Source organism: Lepidochelys kempii, chromosome 14, assembly GCF_965140285.1.
Source record: "Lepidochelys kempii isolate rLepKem1 chromosome 14, rLepKem1.hap1, whole genome shotgun sequence".
Taxonomy (NCBI): domain Eukaryota; kingdom Metazoa; phylum Chordata; order Testudines; family Cheloniidae; genus Lepidochelys; species Lepidochelys kempii.
Window position 1 is genome coordinate 3,360,701 of NC_136393.1, and position 22,744 is coordinate 3,383,444.

At 63.5% G+C, this 22,744-nt stretch overlaps 2 protein-coding genes across 6 annotated transcripts in view; one reads left to right on the forward strand and one right to left on the reverse strand.

Moving 5' to 3' along the window:
• The first annotated feature begins 6,628 nt into the window (after window positions 1–6,628).
• On the forward strand, window positions 6,629–12,435 carry BTBD17 (BTB domain containing 17). Of its 2 annotated transcripts, XM_073310900.2 has the most exons (4): window positions 6,629–6,748; window positions 9,517–9,793; window positions 10,392–11,460; window positions 12,335–12,435. In XM_073310900.2, exons 1-4 carry the CDS (start codon window positions 6,655–6,657, stop codon window positions 12,431–12,433), a joined length of 1,539 nt encoding a protein of 512 aa, XP_073167001.2. In that variant the 5' UTR covers window positions 6,629–6,654; the 3' UTR covers window positions 12,434–12,435. The 2 variants fall into 2 exon arrangements, with proteins under 2 accessions (XP_073167001.2, XP_073167002.2); XM_073310901.2 differs by having other exon boundaries at window positions 10,392–12,422.
• A 1,605-nt stretch (window positions 12,436–14,040) lies between these two features.
• Window positions 14,041–22,744, reverse strand: part of KIF19 (kinesin family member 19) — a 29,194-nt gene continuing 20,490 nt past the window's right edge. For 2 of the 4 annotated variants that reach the window (XM_073311322.2, XM_073311323.2), the window contains exons 11-20: window positions 22,226–22,400; window positions 21,757–21,940; window positions 20,750–21,020; window positions 20,261–20,382; window positions 19,648–19,805; window positions 18,751–18,856; window positions 18,103–18,199; window positions 17,079–17,485; window positions 16,537–16,681; window positions 14,041–15,787 (exon numbers count right to left, since the gene is read on the reverse strand). In XM_073311322.2, the coding sequence (XP_073167423.2) occupies window positions 15,636–15,787; window positions 16,537–16,681; window positions 17,079–17,485; window positions 18,103–18,199; window positions 18,751–18,856; window positions 19,648–19,805; window positions 20,261–20,382; window positions 20,750–21,020; window positions 21,757–21,940; window positions 22,226–22,400 (1,817 nt within the window). In that variant the 3' untranslated portion in view covers window positions 14,041–15,635. The remainder of the gene's footprint in view (window positions 15,788–16,536; window positions 16,682–17,078; window positions 17,486–18,102; window positions 18,200–18,750; window positions 18,857–19,647; window positions 19,806–20,260; window positions 20,383–20,749; window positions 21,021–21,756; window positions 21,941–22,225; window positions 22,401–22,744) is intronic. The other 2 variants (XM_078848468.1, XM_078848469.1) reach the window with 2 other exon arrangements.

Here is a 22,744-nt window from a genome sequence, read left to right on the forward strand (position 1 = left end):
CCCGGCGAATACCGAGGGCACCCTGACCCCGGCACCCAGCAGGGGATCCTCCCGGCGGAGCTCCCCATCCCTGGAGCGGATGCGGCTGGAATGGGAGAGGGAGATGAAAATGAGGGAGCTGGAGGATCATGAAAAACAACGTCAACATGAGCAGGAGGAGAAGGAGAAACAACGTCAACATGAGCAGGAGGAGAAGGAGAAACAAAGACAGCATGAACTGGAGCTGGCCAGGCTGAGGAGCAGTGGGGCCCCGGCTGCGGCTGCGGTGAGTGCGGGGGGACCCAAGACTGCAAGGAACTTTGATAAGTGCTTCCTGGCCCAGCGGAAGGAGGGGGAGGACATAGATAGCTTCCTGACGGCCTTTGAGAATGCCTGCGAGCTGCACAGGGTTGACCCTGCAGACAGGCTCCAGTTCCTCACCCCCTTACTGGACCCCAAAGCCGTGGAGGTGTACAGCCGAATGACAGGGGCGGAGGCAGGGGACTATGAACTGTTCAAACAGGCCCTGCTCCGTGAGTTTGGGCTGAGCCCCGAGATGTACCGGAGAAGGTTCCGGAGTCAGCGTAAAACGCCTGAGGTCACCTACCTACAACTGGCCAACCGGATGCAGGGGTATGCCCGCAAGTGGACAGCTGGGGCCCGAGCTAAAGAGGACCTGCTGGACCTAATCGTACTGGAGCAACTGTATGAACAGTGCCCGTCCGACCTGAGGCTGTGGCTGGTGGACAAAAAGCTCGAGAACCCCCAGCACGCAGGGCAGCTGGCCGACGAGTTTGTGAACAGTCGGTCAGGGGGTAGCCGGGAGGAGTCCCAAAAGAACAGGCCCCCCCCGATGCAGAGAGAGAGTCACCAGGGGGCCTCCCAGCGGGGAAATAGGGAGAACCCCCTCCCAAGGGGAACGCCTGGTGTCGGGCCCCTCCGACCCGCTCGAGGGGACCAACGTGACCTGAGCTGCTATCACTGTGGCCAGAGAGGCCACGTACGGTCCCAGTGCCCCGGGCTCAGGGACAAACTGAGCAGACCCAACCTACCCAGGGTTAACTGGGTAGGGACCCAGCTGGACGAGGGGCAGACGACCCAGGAAAGGGGGCCTACCAGTTTACCACCTGCCCCGGAGGGAAGAGTACCCCAGGCCAGCTCCACCAGAGGGCTGGAGGCTCTGGACTCAGGGTGCTCAGTTTACAGGGTGGGCGCGGGGCTGTCCCTCCGGAGAGAGTGCCTTGTTCCCCTGGAGGTGGATGGGAGGAAGGTCAATGGATACTGGGATACGGGCGCGGAGGTGACGCTGGCCCGGCCCGAGGTGGTGGCCCCAGATCGGGTGGTGCCCAACACCTATCTGACCCTGACAGGGGTGGGCGGGACCCCATTTAAGGTGCCCGTGGCAAGGGTACACCTGAAATGGGGGGCCAAGGAGGGCCCCAAGGATGTGGGGGTACACCACCATTTGCCCACTGAAGTTTTGATGGGGGGAGACCTAGAGGACTGGCCAAGCAAGCCCCAGGCCGCCCTGGTTGTGACGCGTAGCCAGAGCCGGCGAGGGGCACTGCGCCCTGACCTCGGGGAGGGTATCACACCGGAGGCGCAGGACCCTACCCTGGTGGGGAGGGAGGGCCGAGGGGCACGGCTCAGAGAGGCGGAGGCCTCGGACCTGGCCAGCGAGAGGGAACCGGGCCCCATCCCTTCCCCAGCCGCTGAGTTCCAGGCCGAGTTGAGGAAAGATCCCTCCTTGCGGAAGCTCAGGGACCTGGCCGACCTCAGTGTGGGACGGACCATGAGGAGAGGCTGCCAGGAGAGGTTCCTGTGGGAGAAGGGGTTCCTGTACCGAGAATGGGCTCCCACAAGGGAAGTAGAGTCCTGTGGGATCAGGAGGCAGCTGGTGGTCCCCCAGAAGTATCGCCGCAGGCTCCTGTACCTGGCCCATGACATCCCCCTCGCAGGGCACCAGGGAATCCGGCGCACCCGGCAGAGGTTGCTACAGAACTTTTACTGGCCCGGGGTCTTTACCACGGTCCGGCAGTATTGCCGATCCTGTGACCCCTGTCAGAGGGTGGGGAAGGCCCGGGACAAGGGGAAAGCGGCTTTGAGACCTTTGCCCATCATAGAGGAGCCTTTCCAGAAGGTGGCCATGGACATCGTGGGGCCTCTCAGCAAGACGACCCGGTCGGGGAAGAAATACATTCTGGTGGTGGTAGATTTTGCCACCCGCCACCCCGAGGCAGTGCCCTTAGCTTCCATTGAAGCAGACACCGTGGCCGATGCGCTCCTGACCATTTTCAGCCGAGTGGGGTTCCCCAAGGAAGTCTTGACAGACCAAGGCTCCAACTTCATGTCGGCCCTGCTCCGGTGCTTGTGGGAGAAATGTGGGGTCCGGCACGACTGGGCCTCAGCTTATCACCCCCAGTCCAATGGGCTGGTGGAGAGGTTTAACGGGACGCTAAAGATGATGCTGAAAACCTTTATGAACCAGCACCCGCAGGATTGGGACAAGTACTTACCTCACCTGCTGTTCGCATACAGGGAGGTGCCCCAGGAGTCTACCGGATTTTCGCCTTTCGAACTGTTATATGGCAGGAGGGTGAGGGGCCCCCTGGACCTGATGAGAGACGAGTGGGAGGGGAAGGCCACTCCCGATGGAGAGTCAGTGGTGGAGTATGTCCTGATCTTCCGAGAGAGACTGGCTGAACTCATGGGCCTGGCCAGGGAGAATCTGGCCAGAGCCCAGAGGAAGCAGAAGGTCTGGTATGACCGCACGCCACCAGGGATCAGGTGATGGTTCTCATCCCAGTGAGAAAGAACAAACTACAGGCCGCCTGGGAGGGCCCTTTCAAGGTCGTCAAGCAGCTCAATGAGGTAAACTATGTGGTGGAGCTGTCAAACCGGGCGCACCACCGCCGGGTGTACCATGTGAATATGATGAAGCCATATTATGCCAGGGGGAATGTGGTGTTGGCCGTGTGTGGACAGTGGGAAGAGCAGGGAGATGACCCTTTAGTAGATCTATTCCCTGGGACCAGAGCTGGTTTCCCCCTGGAAACAATTCCCCTCTCGGATCAGCTAACCCCTGCCCAGCAAGCTGAGGTCAGGGAGGTGCTGCATCCGTACCGACAGCTGTTTTCCAACCAGCCTGGACGCACTAATCTGACTGTCCACCGGGTGCAGACAGGGTCGCACCCGCCGATAAGATGCTCCCCCTTCCGAGTCACAGGGAAAACTGCTCAGGACCTGGAAAGAGAGGTCCGGGACATGCTGGCTTTGGGGGTGATCCAGCCATCTGCCAGCCCTTGGGCCTCGCCGGTGGTGCTGGTCCCCAAAAAGGACGGGTCGGTCCGGTTCTGTGTGGACTATCGGAAGCTCAATGCCATCACTGTATCTGATGCCTACCCCATGCCCAGGCCGGACGAGCTCCTAGACAAGCTGGGAGGAGCTCGGTACCTCACCACCATGGACCTTACAAAGGGCTACTGGCAAGTGCCGCTGGATGCAGATGCCCGACTGAAATCGGCCTTTATCACCCCTCTGGGGCTCTATGAGTTCCTGACCCTGCCTTTCGGCCTCAAGGGAGCACCGGCCACCTTCCAGCGCCTGGTGGACCAGCTCCTGAGGGGAATGGAGAGTTTTGCCGTGGCGTATATTGATGACATCTGTGTCTTTAGCCAGACCTGGGAGGACCACGTGTCCCAGGTTAGACAAGTGCTGGACCGACTCCAGGGGGCTGGGCTGACTGTAAAAGCGGAGAAGTGCAAGGTGGGGATGGCGGAAGTATCTTACCTGGGCCATCGGGTGGGGAGCGGCCGCCTAAAGCCGGAACCAGCCAAGGTGGAGGTGATCAGAGACTGGCCCGCTCCCCACACCAAAAAGCAGGTCCAAGCCTTTATTGGGATGGCAGGATACTACCGAAGATTTGTGCCCCACTTTAGCGCCATCGCCACCCCCATCACGGAGCTATGCAAGAAGGGGAAGCCAGACAAGGTGGTCTGGACCGAACAGTGCCAGGTGGCTTTCCGGGCGCTGAAGAAGGCTCTGGTCAGTGGCCCAGTTCTGGCAAACCCAGACTTTGACAAGCCCTTTGTGGTGTTCACCGACGCCTCAGACACGGGACTGGGGGCGGTGTTAATGCAGGAGGATGAAAAGGGGGAGAGACACCCCATCGTGTACCTGAGCAAGAAGTTGCTAACCCGGGAGCAACACTACGCGGCCATCGAGAAGGAGTGCCTGGCCATGGTGTGGGCCCTCAAGAAACTAGAACCCTATCTCTTCGGGCGGCACTTCACCGTCTACACCGACCACTCTCCCCTGACCTGGCTGCACCAGATGAAAGGAGCCAACGCCAAACTCCTGAGATGGAGCCTGCTCCTGCAGGATTACGACATGGACGTGGTCCACGTGAAGGGAAGTGCCAACCTGATAGCGGATGCGCTGTCCCGGAGAGGGGGCCCCGAACTTCCCCAGGTCACTGGTCAGCGTGACCCCGCTCAGTTCAGTCTCAAAGGGGGGAGAGATGTGACGATGTGACTCAGCAGGGAGGGGGGAGTGTTGACCTGGGAATGTGCCCTGGGGAGGGGAGACCTGAGAACCTGTCACCTGAGCCAGGAGGGGGAGGGGGAGGTGACACCTCTGCCCAGGAATGTGAACAGAGGCTGCAGCAGGGAACCTGCTGGGTGAGTTTAGTTTCAGTTTGGGGCTGGGTGGAGGAACACAGGGAACCCCAGGGCTGGGGTCTAAGCTCCCTGCTCCCCCAGAAGGACGTGATTGAGGGGTCCTGGTTGTACCCACAAGCTCTGTTTTTGGACTGTGTTCCTGTTGTCCAATAAACCTTCTATTTTACTGGCTGGCTGAGAGTCTCAGTGGATCCCAGGAAGAGGGGTGCAGGGCCTGGACTCCCCCACACTCCGTGACACTCACCCCATCCAGCGGCTGGACGCTGAAGCTAGACACAGTCAGCCTGGGAATAAGGCAGACATTTTTAATGATGAGAATAATTAACCACTGGAGCAATTTCTGCAAGGGGGCCCGGTCAATTCACCATCACGGGCAATTTTGCAATGAAGATGGGATGTGTTTCTCAAAGCTCTGCCCTAGGGATTGTTGTGGGGCAGGTCTGCAGGGGGTCAGACGAGATGATCACAACGGTCCCGTCTGGCCCCGGAATCGATGACTCTCTACTTCCCATCTTGGTTCAGGCTGAGAGCTCAGTTTGGGGGCAGTGTCTGGCACAACGGGACCTCAGTCTCAGTTTGCTCCCGTAATACACATAACTAAGTAGGAACGGAAGGGGCCAGGTGGCCCCCAAGCCCCTCTCCCTGCTCAGCTCGCAGCCCCACCGGGTAAATTGGTATCTACTCGTTACCTGGCACTCACAGGGCACTCACTGCTCTGCAGGCAAGGTACGGCAAGAAGGGGCCTGCCCCATTGCCCCAGACGGCAGGGAGAGGGCTAAACGGTGGAGACCCAGGTGCCTGGCTGGTGGGTCTCCCAGGGCGCAGCAGAGGGGGACAGTTAGCCATGAGGGGTGGAGGGAGCGAAGGGGGCTGCGGGCGAGGTGGGAGCTGAGTGGTGTGGGGTCTCCTGGGCACTGGAGTGGAGCTGGCCGTTGTCAGAGCTCTGTAGACATCTGGTGAGCCGGAGCCAGACTGAGAGAAAGCTGGACTTTCAAATTAGCCACCAAAACGCCCCCCCCCCACAATGCCAGGGAGAAAGCAGTGCCATGACGGCTGCCGGCGCCAGCCCCGAGATGTGATCCATGTCCCGGCAGCCTGGGCCGAGCGATGGACCCGCTGCGCTTGCCAGCCGCTCTGGCAGGACACGCTCACAGGAACGGCAAAGCACCTTGTGTCAGCAGCTAGTGGCCCATCACCCGGGCAGGCTGGCATCAGGCCGCCGTGGCATCCATCACACCCCTCTCCCAGGTGCGCAGTGAGGAGACCCGTCTGCACGTCCCGGGCCCTTTTCTACCCGGGCCTGGGAAGGCGAGTGCCGTGCGACACCAGTGTGCTGGGCACAGTGCAAACATTCAGCCGCCATGGGGGTCCAATTCCTGACCCTGGTGTAACTCTGGAGCGACTCTGCTGACTCTGCTGGGGCCGATTCCTTCTGACCATGGTATAAATCAGGAGCAATGCTACTGAATCCAAGGGGGGCCAATTCCTCTGACACCAGTGTAACTCACGAGTGAGGCTACTGACTCCAAGGGGGCTGAGTCCCCGTGACCCCGCTGTAAATCCGGAGCGACTCTGCAGACTCCGATGGGGCCGCTGCCCCGTGACCCTGGTGCAGACGGTCACTGGCCCCTCCAAGCCTGCGGGGCTGCCCGGGCAAGCCGTGCCCACGCCTGGCAAGCGCACAGAGCGGAATCAAGTGGGAACACGTGTGGGCATTTCATGGCCCGCGCTCCTTCAGCGCAGGCTGCCTGGTGCTGGCGGGGTGCCCAGGGCGCCCCAGCCACCCCGGGGACAAGCTGCCAGCGGGCGGGCACGCCACCGTGCTGAAAGGGACTCAATTCACCATCTGAAGTGGTTTCCTTGGTAACAGCTGTTGTCCGTTTCCACCAATCAATGGCGCGGGGCTGGGAGGGTCAGTGTCCTACATAAAGAGTCAGGGAGGCACATCACCCGCTCAGTGCAGGGCTGATTCCCTTTGCCGGGTGCTGGCAGAGCCATGGCTGGGCTGCTGGGGGCCAGGCCGGCCGTGCCCCGGCAAGGGGGCTGCAGCTGGGCCACCTTGCTGCTGCTCTTACTCCCCGTCCAAGCAGGTAAGGGAGGGCGCCAGGCCGCTGAGCAGTGGGGGCAGCGCCGGGGACTGATGGGGGGCGGGGGGCCGGGGTGGGGCAAAGCAGATCGCTCTGGGGAAGGGAAAGCGGCTGGGCTGGCAGCTCTGCACAGCCAAGCCTGCTCTGGGTCCACAGAGCAGCCGGAGCCTGGGGCATCCACCTTGACCTTGAAGTTGCAACTTGGGCCATTCAGCTCTCAGCCAAGAGCCTGCCCCGATGGCGCCCTGGGGTGCTAGCATCCCAGCTAGGCCCATTGGCGCGGCGAATCCACCCCAGGACGGAGCGGCCTGGCCCCGAGCTGCAGTGGGACGAGAACAGCCTCCCACCCCCCCGGCCTGGCTTGCAAGCAAGTTGCTAATCCCCACCCTGTTGGGCTTAGTGGGGAGCTCGTCTGTGCGGGGAAGGGTAATCCGCAGGATAACCGCCCACCATGTGGATTTAAGAGCTATAATAGCGGGCCAAATTCACAGCGGATGCAAGCGGCTCCGGCTCCAGAGAAGTTGAGGCAATCGTGCCTGCCACATAGGCCAGTGCCACGGGGCTGGGTGCCAGGCAGAGGGAGCGAATCCAAAAGAAGTGACAGGCCCTGCTGTTGGTGCTCAGCGGCCATGCCCAAGTTGGGGGCATTTCCTGCTCTCCGGATAATAGTCACAAACCCAGTCGCCGCTGGCTTTTCGGGACGGATCCACAAACAGCGCGAGTTTGCCAGAAGTGGCAGCTCTGGGCGCTGTCCCTTGAAGAAGCGATTCCTCCCCCCGGCCCAGCATTTCCTCCGTTCCTGGCTGGGCAGCAGGAGCAGGAAGTTGCTGGAAAGCAGTGAAGTGAAACTTGGCTCGGCAGCTGGGTTTAATTCATCCCCTTAGCGAAGTGGCAGCGTTTTCATTGAGTTAATGACAGGCTGCGAATCAGAGTCAGGGTGGCTGGGAGCCAGCTCCTTGGGCTTAGCAAATAGCTGCTCTGGTAGCCAGGGCCTGGGGAACCTCCCCCATTAGCTGGGATCACCTCTGGGGGAGCAGGCTTCTGGGCTGCCCCGGCACCCTGGACAGCCGGCACTGGGGGGCAGCCGAAGTGTGTGCCGTGCTCCCAGTCGCTCCACGGGGTGGGTGGCCAGTGAGCCAGTGGCCAAACGCGAGAGACTGGGGGCCTCTGGGAACAGGCCAGCTGCTTAAGCCGTTTCTTCTTTCAAGGGGGTTCCCAGCGGCTCAAGTGGGCCACCCAGGAGAAGGGCTCAGCTGTGGGGCAGGGAGCGGAACCGAAGCCCCTGAGTCGAGTAGCCTCTGGCTACCGGGCCTGGAATTTCCCAGCCAGCTGCCAGCCCTGCGCTGGCCTGAGCTAGCCCCGCTTGGGTGCGGAGCAGCGTGTCCCTGGGCCAGGGCTCGGATCCTGCCCTCCTGCGCACAAGTTACTCTGATCTTCTAGGCGCTGTTTCGGAGCCAGGCGCCCTTCAGCCCTCAGGGGGAGAACGAATCCGCAGCAAGATGATAATGTCCCAGGGCGGGTTTCTCCTCCCACTGCCCCATGAGAGACCCCCTTATCGACACCCGCATCAGGGCCTGCGATCAGAGCCAGCTGGGACCCAGGCCAAGCCCAGGAATGGAACGGGTCATGATGGTGTCACGGAGTCCCCGGGCGATGCTCTGGAACTGCTCCCCATGAAGCCAGTCAGGACTCTGGGGTAGTCGCCTTTCTGTGAGCAGCCTGTCTTCAGGACACACAGCTCACACAGCTTCCACCTTCCTGGGTCTGAACTCGGAGCATTCAGCATCCTCTGCCCCTCCGTGCGCTTCCCACAGTGAGTCCGCCCAGGCGGGGTCCTGGGGAAGCCAGAGGGTCCTGCCCCCCAACTCCACAGTCAGACGTGACTCTCAGCCAGCCAGTAACACAGAGGTTTATTAGACGACAGGAACATGGTCTAACACAGAGCTTGTGGGTGCAGAGAACAGGACCCTCAGCCAGGTCCATTTTGGGGGGCAGTGAGCCAGGCAACCCTGTCTGCACTTCACTCCATGTCCCAGCCAGCCCCAAATTGAAACTCCCTCCAGCCCCTCCTCCTCTGGGCTTTGTCCCTTTCCCGGGCCAGGAGGTCACCTGATTCCTTTGTTCTCCAACCCTTTAGCTCTCACCTTGCAGGGGGGGAAGGGCCCAGGCCATCAGTTGCCAGGAAACAGGGTGTCGGCCATTCTCTGTGTCCAGACCCCTGCGCACACCTGCCCTCTAGGGCTCTGCAACGATCATACACCCTTACCCCACCACCTAGACACTTAAGAACTGCCTAGGGGAAACTGAGGCACCCCCACACTATTCAGAGGAAACATTAAGAACAGTCCCACTTCGTCACAGATGGCTCTTTGTCGTTCCTCTCAGGGCACCAGGGGGGTGCGGGCTGAGTCTTTCAGGGCTGGGGAACGGCTGGATGAACTCCCGGGTCTCTTCCGGGCCTGACTTGGGGGTGTTTGTGTCTCACCTGAGGGAGCCGCAGAGGGGCTGGGCCAGGGGGCCGTGAGCCCTTTGCGAGCTGTGCAGAGAGGCTGTGGGTTACAGCACTTTGTGTCGGGGGCCCGCAGCACCCCCATCACCTCCACTACTGTGCCCACAACCCCTCCTCATTCCCTGTGCCCGTCCTCCCCCAGCCCCCGGTGCCGTTCCCAGCCCCCGCCAGCCATCGCCACAGGCTGGCCTGGCACGCGCTCTCCAAGAGCGCCCCGCGTGCCCCTGACCCCGCAGTTCAGCGGGTCTGTCCCCCCGCACAGCCCAGAAAGCGGATCTCAGCGGCGAGGCCGCCGGGGCCACCATGAACCACTCGCAGGCGCTGATCCACCGGCTGCAGGAGCTGCTGCAGAACGGCAACGCCAGCGACACCCTGCTGCGGGTGCGCACCCCCGGCTCCGACGAGGTCAAGGTCTTCCACGCCCACCAGCTGCTCCTGACCCTGCAGAGCGCAGCCTTCGAGCACCTCCTGCACAACCAGACCGCAGTGACGCTGTACGAGCCGGCCGACAGCGCCGCGCTCTTCGAGAAGTTCATCAGGTGTGTGTGTAGGGGGGGCTCTGATTGCCCTGGGCAGGTGGGGTGGGGGGAATCTCCTCCCCCAGCTGGGGAGAGGCTGGGCACAGGGAGAGCCGGACAAGCTCTATGCCAGCCACAAAATGAGCCAGGAAAATACTGGCAGAGGGGCTGAGAGAAGAGAGAGGGAGGGAGGGCATCAGGGCTACAGGGCCCACGCTGCCAGGGAGCTGGGCAGAGATACCCCAGACCACACCGATAGTTTATTAAAAGATCAGAGATTATGCCAAAGAGACCTAAGGCTGGGATAGCAGGGGCTGTGGGTCGGGACTGAGGGGCACCGGCAGAGCTGGGGTGGGGGGGACCCAGGGTTGGGATAGCAGGGGCTGTGGGTCAGGACTGAGGGGCACCGGCAGAGCTGGGGTGGGGGGGATCCAGGGCTGGGATAGCAGGGGCTGTGGGTCGGGACGGAGGGGCACCGGCAGAGCTGGGGTGGGGGGGATCCAGGGCTGGGACAGCAGGGGCTGTGGGTCGGGAGTGAGGGGCACCGGCAGAGCTGCCCTTCCCAGTTCGGTGTGGGGAGAGCTAATGCTGGGGGTGTTGGGTCACTCTTTGCGCCCAGGTACCTGTACTGCGGGGAGATCTCCATCCTGTTGCACCAGGCCATCCCTCTGCACCGGCTCGCTAGCAAATATCGCGTCTCCACGCTCCAGCGCGGGGTGGCCGAGTACATGAAGAGCCACCTGGCCAGCGAGTCCAGCCAGGGCCACGTGGTCGGCTGGTATCACTATGCGGTGAAGATCGGGGATGTGGGTCTGCAGGAGAGCTGCCTGCAGTTCCTGGCCTGGAACCTCTCGGCCGTCCTGGGCGGCGCCGAGTGGGCCGCGGCGAGCGCAGAGCTGCTGGGGCTGCTGCTGAAGCGCTCCGACCTGGTGCTGCACAGCGAGCTGGAGCTGTACACCGCCGTCGAGGAGTGGGTGGGCCGCAAGCAGCCCGAAGCCCCCGTGACGCTGCAGCTGCTGCGCTCCATCCGCTACGCCATGATCCCCCCCGGCCACCTCTTCCACCTGCAGAAGCAGTCGGCGGTGATGGTGCGTCACTACGGCGCCATCCAGGACCTGCTCTTCCAGGCCTTCCAGTTCCACTCCGCCTCCCCCCTCCACTTCGCCAAGTACTTCGACGTCAACTGCAGCATGTTCCTGCCCCGCAACTACCTCTCCGGCTCCTGGGGCGCCCCGTGGGTCATCAGCAACCCGGCCCGCGATGACCGCAGCACCAGCTTCCAAACGCAGCTGGGCCCCAGCAACCACGACGCCAGCAAGCGGGTGACCTGGAATGTCCTCTTCTCCCCGCGCTGGCTGCCCGTCAGCCTGCGCCCCGTCTACGCGGACTCTGTCTCCGGAGCCATCCAGTCCATCCGGATCGAGGACGGGCGGCCCCGGCTGGTGATCACCCCGGCTATGACCAGCTCCGACTTCGCGGGCGTCAGCTTCCAGAAGACCGTCCTGGTGGGGGTGCGGCAGCAGGGGCGAATCTTCGTGAAACACGCCTACAGCTTCCACCAGAGCACGGACGAGCTGGCCGATTTCCTGGCACACGCCGACCTGCAGAAGCGCACCTCCGAGTACCTGATCGACAACTCCCTGCACCTGCACCTGATTGTCAAGCCCGTCTACCACTCGCTGATCAAGGTCAGGAAGTAGCCAGGTGGAAAGGTGCTGGGGACTGGCTGCTCAGCGTGACCCCCGGAGCCTGCCGCGCTGGGCCTGGACCCCGGAGGGGGCGGCCTGTGCCCCGCGCAGAGAACCGCTGAACTCACAAAGCTGGGGGTGGAGGGGTTCCTAGATAGAAGTGAATTAAAGCAGCGAGATTGTTTCCAGAGATGTTCCTGCAAGGGCAGCTCCACCCCTTCCGACTTCAGGGCCCCTCTGAGCTGGGCGGGGGACGACCACGATGCCACGTCTCCCCCAGGCCGGGCTCTCAGGGTGCTGCGAGGGTCAGAGCCTGCGGATACAGGCAAAGGAAGAGGTCCCGCCCCTTGGAGGACACTGAAAACCAAGCCCCTGAGTGTCTCCCTTCAAAATTCAATCTCCACCCCCCCCTTTTAAAGCTAGTTCTGTTGTCCACTGTGTGCACCCGCCCCCCAGCTCCCAAGAGGGTCTGACACACGCTGTCACTCCAGGCTTTGAGCAGGGAGGGCTTGTCTGCATTGGCAGGATCCGCCGTAGGAACCAGCCGGGTCCCCACCCGACACTCACACGTGCTCTCCCATCACTGGCTCTCTGGGTGTCCCTCCAGGCCAGTCATCCCGGCTCCCGGCCAAGGCAGGCGGCACGGTGGGAGTCCCAGCCTGGCAGTGCTAGGGCAGGGCACCCCGGTGGGGGTAAGTGAGCTGGTTGAGGGAATTCAGAGCGTTCCCCAGGAGGAATTGGCCCACTCGGCTCCCCCGGTTCTGCTGCACCTTCTGAACCAGCTGAGCCACTCAGACCCCCCCATGCTGCAGCACGGGACAGCCCGACACTGGGAATTCCCAGCATGCATTGCATTCGCCTCTCCTCCTTCCAGGGACCTGACGGACAGACAGACACCAGCTGCTTCTCTTTGTCCAAGAGGCCCCAGGCATCGCCCGGGAGACAAATGCCACTTACACCAACTTCCAAATAAACAGCCGAAAAAGAGCCTCTGGGTGGTGCTGCTTTCAGGGGGGCTGTCTTGTAGCATCACGGACGTTCCCTCTGTTGGGATGTCCCTGAAATGCTGCTCACAACAGGTAGCAGGGTGACCTCCGGCCTTCTACCCTGGGGGCTCACAGGCCCCAAAGCCAGAAGGGACCATTATGATCCAGTTGTCACGGAGTCCCTGGGCGATGCTCTGGAACTGCTCCCCATGAAGCCAGTCAGGACTCTGGAGCAGTCGCCTTCCTGTGAGCAGCCTGTCTGCAGGACACAAAGCTCACACAGCTTCCACCTTCCTGGGTCTGACCTCGGAGCATTCAGCCTCCTCTGCCCCTCCGTGTGCTTCCCACAGCCAATCCGCCCAGGTGGGGTCCTGGGGAAGCCAGAGGGTCCTGCACCCCAACTTCGCAGTCAGACGTGACTCTCAGCCAGCCAGTAAAACAGAGGTTTATTAGACGACAGGAACATGATCTAACACAGAGCTTGTAGGTGCAGAGATCAGGACCCCTCAGCTGGGTCCATTTTGGGGGCAGTGAGCCAGACAACCACGTCTGCACTTCACTCCATGTCCCAGCCAGCCCCAAACTGAAACTCCCTCCAGCCCTTCCTCCTCTGGGCTTTGTCCCTTTCCCGGGCCAGGAGGTCACCTGATTCCTTTGTTCTCCAACCCTTTAGCTCTCACCTTGCAGGGGGGAAGGGCCCAGGCCATCAGTTGCCAGGAAACAGGGTGTCGGCCATTCTCTGTGTCCAGACCCCTGCACACACCTGCCCTCTAGGGCTCTGCAATGATCATACACCCTTACCCCACCACCTAGATACTTAAGAACTGCACAGGGGAAACTGAGGCACCCCCACACTATTCAGAGGAAACATTAAGAACAGTCCCACTTCGTCACACCAGTCTGACCTGCCTAGCCTGGGTCAGAGCCCCTTGCTCAGGGACTCCTGCCTGGAGACCGGCGCCTCTCTCTGGTTCTCACTGTTCCCACGATTGTGGGGGCTCTGAACAGCGGCAAGCTTTGCTGAGCCCAAATTGCTTCCAAAACACCCGGGTCAGCGTGGCCCAGCTCATGCCCCAGTGAACATGGCAAACACTGGGCAGGGTCGCCTAGCACCGCACAGCTGGGAAGGGGGCCTGCCTGGAGAGAAGGCTCATTTACAGAGGGGTAATAAATGATGAACAGATGGTTCAGTTAGCGGTTAAATCAACTGTCAGGATCCAAGAGGCTGTTTATAACCGTGTGTAACGCCTCCCATTGCCGGGCTTCCGGAGCCACATGCTAGCCATGGCTGCTAGTGTCTAACCGGGAGTACTAGTTATTAACCCTTTATACCCAGAACCTTGGTATCAAGCGCCCCGCCAGCAAACCCCGCCCCGAGACACAGGGAGAGGTGACCAACCAAGACACAGCGGAATTAAATGACTTGCTCAAGTCACACAGTCAGTGGCAGAGGCTGGAGCCAAGCATAGGGCTTGCTGCCAGCCGGCTTGGCCCTCAGAGCGGGCCCGAGCTGGGTACTCGCGCCATCCTCCCCAAAGACAAGGAAAACAAGCAACCGAAGGGTGCAGAAGCACAACTGAACCGGGCCGTAGAATCTCAACAAATCACTTTTAATTTAGCCTTAACAAGAGGAATAAAAAACAACGTTGCCAGGTAAAAACCCCAGGTTCAGAGTCCCTGGACATACCCACAGAGACCAGGGCAGCCCCGCAGCCAATGGGTGAGACCCGGGCGCTGTGCAGGCACTGAGAGCCCCTGGATTGGGCCCAGCAGGGAGCCCCCCTGCCCCAAGCCCCTGTTGCTGCAGAGCTCCCAGGCCTGGCTGGAATCCTGGGCCATCCTAGCTGCAACACAAGGGCCTGATCCTGAGCACTGCAGGCCCCATTGGCCATGCTAGGTCAGGATTGGGCCCCGCCAGGTGCAGAGTTTGGCAACACGTTTTATTTACAGCGTAACTGAGCCAGCACCAGGGCTATTCTCTCCCTCCTCCTGCCTGCTGGCCACGCCAGGGAGATCCCCTCCCTGCCTCCACTCACCCCAGGAGCTCGGAGGGCAGGAGACCATTTTGGGGGCACCCCCTGCCCTCCCCACAAGACACTCGCAGACAATCCTCAGCCGCAGTTGGCCCTGGGGGAGCAGAGCCGGGAGGCCCTGAACTCCCTATGGATGGTGCACACGCACTGTGGGTTTAATGAGGGAGGGCCAGGGGTGCCCCCAGCCGGATTCATGGCCACCAGTTTTCCAGCCACACTCCCTTTACAGCAGGCCAGTCCTGCTGTTACTCTGCCAGCAGGGGGTGCTGCTGAGCACTGCGAGACCCTCCAGGGACTGGGAGCTGCAGCTCCTGGGGAGCAAGGGAGTGATACGGAGGACTGGAAACCTGAGATCGGAGGTGCAGACAGGGCACCAGTCCTCACGGCCTCAGAGAGCTGCAGCATCGACCTGCCGTGCAGGGCACCTGCGGGGGCAGAGCCCTGGGCACAGTGCAGCCGGCATGGTGGGGTAGCAGGCAGGTGTATATGGGTGGCAGCGGTCACAGGAAGCTCTGGGGTGCGTAGGGAGTGTGGCACCCTGAGCCCAGCCCATGTCCGGAGGCCAGTGGGAGGGGTGGGCGAGGCCAGCAGTCCGGAGGGAAGGCACCAGGGCAGCAAACCGCGGGGCTTGAACTGCATGGGTGCTTGGCATCCATCCACCCGGGGTCAGCGGGATGCCCGGCATGCCATTGCCCCCACCTGCCCCACGGCAGCTGGGGCGTGGAGCTGTGAACAGAATGACCAGCTGGGAACAGGTGGCTGGCTGCCAGCCAAGCGACTCTCCAGAGGGAGCTCCCTGTAACCTCAGCAAGGGGGACGCGGCGGTCTAAGCGCTTCGGATGGAGGGGTAGAGGGAACGTGTCTGTAGGGCTGCGGAAGGGACAGGCCCCAGCAGCCAGGGCTGCGGGGCAGCCAGGAGGAGGGAGAGAATCATCGTCCATGAGAACCACGTTGGAAAACCCCTTTCCTCCTGTAGGCCCCGGGCCCTGCGCCGGCTCCACCCAGAGGAGCCCCCATGCGCCCTGCTCTCCTGGCAGTCTCTGCAGCAGTCCCTGCAGCAGCTGGGCATGCCAGGCCTGCCAGGCTTCCCAAGCCCCTGCCCTCCCCGCCCCGAGGGCTGGGCCCTCCCAGTTCAGGGCTGTCTGCCTGCAGCCCGTCAATAGCGCCGGCTCCTGCCATCCTTGGCGTAAGCGTTGGTGCCGTTCAGCGTGATGTAGCTCAGGCGGGGGTGCTGGCTGGGCTGGGGGCCTTTCTTCAAGTTGCCAGGAGGAGGGAGGGGGAGCGGGAGAGATGCCGGGTCCCCCAGACCTGGGGGAGAGGGAAACAAACAGAAGAGGTTTGCAAAGCGGAGCCTGGCCCCGATCCGGGTCCCACAGCAGCTCCCCACCCTGGGGAACCTGGCGCTTGGGTGCTGGCCCCAGGTCTGCTGTGCCAATGGTCCCTGGCTTTCATCCTCTCCTTCCAGTGCCACAGGCTCGTTGCGGGAGGAGCAGAGAACGGGCCCCTGATGCAGCTCATCCTGGGGGAGGGGTTGGACAGGCTAGACTGGGGATTTCGCCGCCTGCCGGCCTGGGGGCACCAAGGCTGGGAGCGGCGTCAGGGGACGCCACGGGGCCAGCAGAAGGAGCTGGAGGCTGCCCACCAAGGTGGGGTGGAGGGACCCTGGGAGGGCAGCGTGGGAGCGGCTGGCCCTGCTGTGGGCTGGGTAGTGCCCTATGTGCGAGCAGAGAGAGGGCTCAGCCTGGGGCGCCCCCACTTCCGCCACAGTGGCTGACGGTGGGAGGGGCTGAGAGGGCCACTTGTGCCAGCCTGGGACATCAGGCCCAGTTCCAGCAAGCCAGGGTCCTGTTCTGCGTGCAGTGGAGGCCAGGACACCGGGGAGGCAGGACCCCATGCCCACGTGCTGCCCAAGGGATGGAGAACCCTGCCACTGGCACTGAGGGGGATGCCCTGGCAGGAGTTACTGCGATGGCCCGGGCACGCTCTGTCCGGCACAGAGCCAGCGTGGGTAGCCCTGGCCGGGCGCCATGGCCCCAGCCAGCCCGAGGCTCACCCACCTGCATGCTGGCTCTGTGGGAGCCTCCCTTTGGCTTTGCCAGGCGCCCGGGGGTGCGGCGCTGGCTGCCCCCCCGCTGGCATCCTGTGCTCGGAGTTGCTCTCGAGGGGGTGGCACCGGGTTACGTTGGTCTTCGGTCCTGAGAGCTGCGGGGGAGGGGAGGGAGAGAAACGGTCACAGCGGCTCGGGGGCAAAGCTCAGCCCAGGGGGCAGCTCGGTGACTTGACAGAGCCCTGGGCCCTGGATCCCAAACCCTGAACCTCAGATCCAGGGTTACAGCCGCCCCTGCGCCCCGCTCTGTGCCAAAGGGAGATGAGGGGGGAGACTATCCAGTCCAGCATGCAGTGCACTGGGGGTAAGCCGCCGGCTCATCCCTGCCTGCCTTGTGCCTGGCTCCTGCAGTGGGAGCCCCATCCCCAAATGCACTGCCCCAGCCCCTCCCTTGGGGAGTCCAGGGCTAGCGCAGGTGCTGGGGGGCTGGCCCCAAAGGGACTCTCCGGGAGCAGCTCCTAGGGGATCGGCTGGCGTGGGGATGGCACGTACCCCGTGGCCGGTGACCTCGAAGGACCTGGACCGTCGTTTCCGCCTTCTGCCGTCCAGCGACTCCTCCCTCTTCTCCAGCTTCTTGCCAGCCTCCTTGTGCCCCCGGAGCCAGGGCCCGGGGGAGTGGCTGGGGCAGGGGCCCTCGGCCCGCGAGGCCGTCTCCCCGGTGCTGCTGGACAGGTTGTCCTCGCTGGCGGCATGCTGCAGGCTGGGGCACGGCGGGCCCCGGGAGGCGAGGGTCTCTGGGGAGAGGGGGTCTTCGCTCTCGCTCAGGGAGTGCAGCGACAGGCTGCTCCGCTCCTTCATGGGCTCCAGCAGCTGCAGCCGGTCAGACTCCAGCACCCTGGAGCGGCGCCGGGCAGCCTTCACCGCGATGTTCTTGGTGCTGCTCAGGATCTCCCTGCGCTCTGCAAAGAGCGGGCACCGGCGTGAGAGAGCGAGGGGGGACCTGGCTGGGTAAGGGCGGGGGGGCCGCACCAGTCGCATGGTCCAGATCTGGGGGGGGGTTGGGGCCCTCCCTGACCCACCCCCAGCCTCTCCCCCATCTGGATCTGCAAACTGGAAGCATTGTGCCCTCAGCCTCATCTTCACGGTGCCCGAGGTGCCCCTAACACCAGGAGGGCAGACAGCCCACGTCAGGAAAGAGATCCGTCCCCCAAGGGCTCTGCTGCAGCATTTTGGAGGGCGAGCACTGGCTACCCTGTACCCTGCGGTGGCTCCGTGGCTGTGGTCAGGCGGGCAGGGGTGGGAGGGGAGAGGAGATGGCCCATTGCTAAAGCCTGGGCCAGACACTGCAGCTGGCGTGCGTGGGCAGACAACGCTACGCGTCGTAGTCCGTACCACGCTGGGGGCCTGAGCCTCCCTGCCCAGCCCCCTTTCTCCCCACAGTCTGGGGGCTCTAAGAGGCCCCAGTGTGGCTGGCAGGAGCCGTTTGCCGCCATCCTGGCACTGTTTGTGCCTTCCCTTCCCCAGAGGAGGAGGTGACGGCACAACCCGGCCCCACCCCGTGCCGAGAGCTCCTCACCTCTGCGCGTCAGAGCGACGTCCGAGCAGTTCTCGCTGCTGTCCGGGGAGGAGTTGGGGGGGCTCTCCAGGCTGGCCAGGCTCCCCCGGTGCAGGTACTGGGGGAGAGATGGGAGGTGAGCGCGTCTGGCCGCTGCCTGGCAGAAATACCTGCGTTGCTCTGCACTCGCTGCCTGCCCAGTCGGGCTGGGATAGGACCGGCCAGGGCAGGGCAGGGCAGAAAGGCGGTAAAAAGCCCAGAGCCCAGCCCTGCCCAGAGTAAACCCAGAGCAACCCCAGACCGACGCCAGGCAGCATGAGCGGAATCTGGCCCAGAGTTTCCACTGGATTTTTCGGTTATGAATCCCGCACACTCAGTAACCGCCATCGAGCCCAGAGCCACGGGGGTGCTGCACAGACAGTGAAGAACAGCTCCTGCCCTAAAGAGCTCCTGGGCTGAAGAGCCCAGGCTGACAAGGCAGAAACTGAGGCACAGTGACTTGCCCAAGGTCACCCAGCAGGCCAGTGGCGGAGCCAGGAGTAGCCCCAGGACTCCTGGCTCTGTGCAGCGCTCCAGCTACTAGTCAACGCTGCCTTTCACATAGGCGCGTCCGTGCCCTGGGCCCCTGGCTCCCCCACACCGGGGCCTTTCCCACGCTGCCCCACACACCTCTTGGGTCACCATGCCGTTCACGTGGATGGGGGGCGGGGTCAGCACAGCCGAACTCTTGATCTGCCGCACCCGAGGGCTGGTCCTGAACACCTGGGCCGGGTCGCTGCCGGAGAGGGACAGACGCCCGTCACACCCAGAGCAGAGACACGGCACAGAGCGAGGGAGAGCGCTGAATTCACGCGCGCGGGATGTTGTGCTGAAAGCGGCCAACGGCTCCTGTTGGTGGAGTCTTGGATCCAAAGCCAAGCCCAGACCTCAGGAAAGCCAATGGCTCTGCCGGCTGCCCTACTGCAGGCTCAAGGAGGAGCAGTCGAGCCCGTCTCTCTAGGTGGGGCAGCAGGAAACTGGAGCTGGCAGGTCAGAGCCGAGACGCATGGCAGACGTTTTCCTAGCTGCAAACGCGGGGACTAGGCCAGGGGCTGCAGCCCGGGCGTGGCAGCAGGAAGCCAGGACAAGCAGTGGCGTGACACGGGTGGGAAGCGGAGACGGAGCTGCTTGGGCAGAGAGTGGCAGGAGGGGCGGCCGTGGGGGTTTCTGAGCTAGGAAGCTGACAGCTGCTGTTCGTTTCTACTGCAGTCAGGGGAACAGGACTTTTGTAAATGAACAAAACCATTGCTGATATCGTGTCCATTTCTCCTCCCACGCCCACACATCAGGGAACGGCTGTGGCTGAGGGGGCAACAAGGAGGTTCCCTTTGCTCTGAATGCGCCCCCCCCCCCCCGCCGGCTCTTCCTCTTTGGTCCTGGCAGCCTCCTCTCAGCCCACCTGCTGCATCCAGCCTCTCGTCACTCATGCCTCCCCCAGGATCTGCGGGCAGCCAGAGCCCCAGGGCTGGGTCCTGAACACAGACACCCACATGTGCGGGACACTCCTGCCCCCAGGCGGGGCCCTACCTCTCTGCATCCAGCACGAGGGGCGGCAGGGCCTGCCTGCGGGAGTCACGCCGCAGCAGTGGCTGGTGCTCTGAGCCCAGCGTCCTCACGCTCTCCTGGTCGGAGTCCAGGGCGCTCTCAGCAGCCGGGAGGTGGGGGATCTTGGGTAGAGACGTATCCTGCGGGGGAATCAGCTGCTGTTACGCCCAGCCCAGCTGCCTTGCGGTTTATGGGTCCTCTGGGGGTGCTGCAGGACACAGCCTGCCGGCTGCAGCTTCTCTGCCCTTCACTCACGGGTGGATTGGCCCTTTGGGGCTAGAGGAAACCCCTCCATGCTGAGCCCCCAACTCCCTCCCCTGGAAAATTACCTTGCTCTCTGATTGCCCCCTCCCACCAACACTCAGGCCCCCCCAGCTCCCCACTGTGTGTGATGCTGACCCCCCAGTGACCACATCTGGGGGCTGGAAGCCGCACTCACTTTGCCTGGTTTGGAGCTGGTCACCCCCTCTTGTGCCAGGGTATATGAGGGCCCAGAGAGCACCCAGGGACCTGCTCTGTTTCCAAAGAGCTGAGTGATATCCTGACACCATGGCGTGTGAGCCGAGAGGGAAGGACCAGTGCCCCCCACAGGTACCTTCAGGGCTTTGGCGGCCACGCGGTCCAGGCTGGCAACCCGGTCCAGGCTGCCCTCCTCCAGCTCGCGCAGGTAGATCTCATACAGCTCCTCCAGGTGGTGTGGGACTGAGAGGTGATATTCTGCCAGGGAGAGGAGTAGATGGAAGTGGGGGGTCACAGACTTAGGGGAGCACCCCCAGACCTACCCAGGGGCACCCAGCCCTGCATTAATCCTGACACACAGGTCCCTGGGCCAGAGGTGAGCCTGGGGCCGGGAGAAAGGGTTTGGGCCAGGTCAGGAGGAGATGGGGGAGCTTGAGTTGACATGATCACGCCGTGACGTGGCATCACCATGACATAGCCCCGCTGCAAGGCAACCCAGCCTCGCCCCGTCACGACATCATCGCGTTGTCATGCAACCCCACGGCGCCGGCTGCAGCGGGGGCGCCAGGGCCCCGCAGAGCCCCCCCAGGATCCCCCAGCCCCGGAGGGGGGCACACTCCCGCACCGTGGATGATCTGCCTCTGCTGCTGGATGATGCGGCCGCAGAGGCTGCGGTGCTGCTCGAAGCGCCGGACCACGTAGTTCTTGTGGCGGATGACGCCGTCCTTCAGCAGGGCGCTGGACTGCATCTCCGTGTTCTCCAGCTCCAGCTCGTGCACCTTGCAGAGCAGGCTCAGCACCTCGCGCTGCTCCTCCGAGCTGATGCGCCGAGGCAGGACCTCCTCCAGCCGCCGCCCCCGCTGGCGGATCTCCTTGAACCGCTTCTCCAGCTCCGCCTGCGGGTGCAGAGCAGCCCAGGGCCCCGTGTCACGGGCCTGCCCACATGGCCAGCCTGTCCCCAGGGGTCACTGTGGAATGGACTGGACCCCTGGCCAGATGGACCCCGGCTTTCCCAGCCCTGGGCGCCCCCCCTGCGACAGCTCTGCTGGTGCCCCTCAGTCCCGACCCACAGCCCCGGCTATCCCAGCCCTGGGCACCCCACCCTCCAGCTCTGCCAGTGTCCCTCAATCCCAACCCACTGCCCCTGCTACCCCAGCCCTGGGCTCCCCGCCCTCCAGCTCTGCCAGTGTCCCTCAATCCCAACCCACTGCCCCTGCTACCCCAGCCCTGGGCACCCCGCCCTCCAGCTCTGCCAGTGTCCCTCAATCCCAACCCACTGCCCCTGCTACCCCAGCCCTGGGCACCCCGCCCTCCAGCTCTGCCAGTGTCCCTCAATCCCAACCCACTGCCCCTGCTACCCCAGCCCTGGGCTCCCTGCCCTCCAGCTCTGCTGGTGCCCCTCAGTCTGAACCTGCAGCCCCCCTGCTATCCCAGCCCGGACCAATTCTGACCAGAACCTGGCAGTCACAACAGCTGATGCCAATCCAGCAGCGGGGCAGGGGTGGGCTGTTGTGTGGGGGCACCCAGCCTTGGGCTGAGACCCACCAAGCTAATTTCTCCCCATCAGGCCCCAAAGCCCAGTCCCACAGCACCTCCCCCCGAGCTCTCCCTCCCCCCACCCATCCCAGGAACCTTTTGCTTGCGCAGCTTCTTCTGCTCCCCCATGAGGGCGGCGATGTTCTCTCTGGCCGAGCTCACTTCCTGTGGCTCCGGGGCGTCCGGCTGCTCGTCCCCGGTGTCCGAATCCCTCTCGCTCTCTTCCTTCCTCAGCTCCTCCCTGCACTTCTGCGCCCGGTGCCTCTTCTCCTGGTCCCAGCTGGAGTCGCCAGGGGAGAGCGCGAGCGTCAGCCCCTGGCAGATTGCAACCTCCCGGGCCTTGGCTATGCCCAACTGCTGACATGTGGCGCTCCTCGCCCACTGACAGGGCAGTAAACCTGGCTGGGCATTACCTGGCTATACTGACCAGCTCCTGCCGGCTGCTGAGCCAGGGAGATCTCAAGACGCCCAGCCCGGCAGGCCAGTTATACAGGGAGGGAGGAGGTTTCCTGGAGCCCCAGTGACACCCCGGCTCTCTGTGGGGGCTGGGCAGGGCTGTGCTTACTCTGCAATGGTCAGCAGGTGCCGGGTGCTCTCGATCTGAATCTCCATGTAGCTGTTCTCCAGCTCCATCAGCTGGCGCCGCAGGTCCATCTGCTCCTGGAAGGCACCGATCAGCTGTTCCCGCAGCTGGTCCATCTCCTGCTGGTCGCAGAGGGAGCTGAGGAGCTGCACCTCGGCTGTAACACACGAGGGGTGGGTTTGGTCACTGCGGGGGCGCCTCCTGCCGGATAGGGCACGCACAGAGCAGCCGCCGTCCCCAGGGCATCGCGCGCATGGGGGCATGCAGGGATCCCTCCTGGGTCATCAGAACCGCCCTCCTCCGGGGTGGGGGCACGGCCGCCCGGCTGCCCTCCAGTGGGGTGGGGGCACGGCCGCCTGGCTGCCCTCCAGTGGGGTGGGGGCACGGCCGCCTGGCTGCCCTCCAGTGGGGTGGGGGCACGGCCGCCCGGCTGCCCTCCTCCGGGGTGGGGGCACGGCCGCCCGGCTGCCCTCCTCCGGGGTGGGGGCACGGCCGCCCGGC

Excerpts from the sequence above, each read along its gene's own strand:
- BTBD17 (XM_073310900.2), top strand. The coding sequence starts at position 6,655 with ATGGCTGGGCTGCTGGGGGCCAGGCCGGCCGTGCCCCGGCAAGGGGGC. Across the intron at positions 6,749-9,516 it reads CTTACTCCCCGTCCAAGCAG|CCCAGAAAGCGGATCTCAGC; the intron begins GTAAGGGAGGGC and ends CCCCCCGCACAG. Across the intron at positions 9,794-10,391 it reads CTCTTCGAGAAGTTCATCAG|GTACCTGTACTGCGGGGAGA; the intron begins GTGTGTGTGTAG and ends CTTTGCGCCCAG.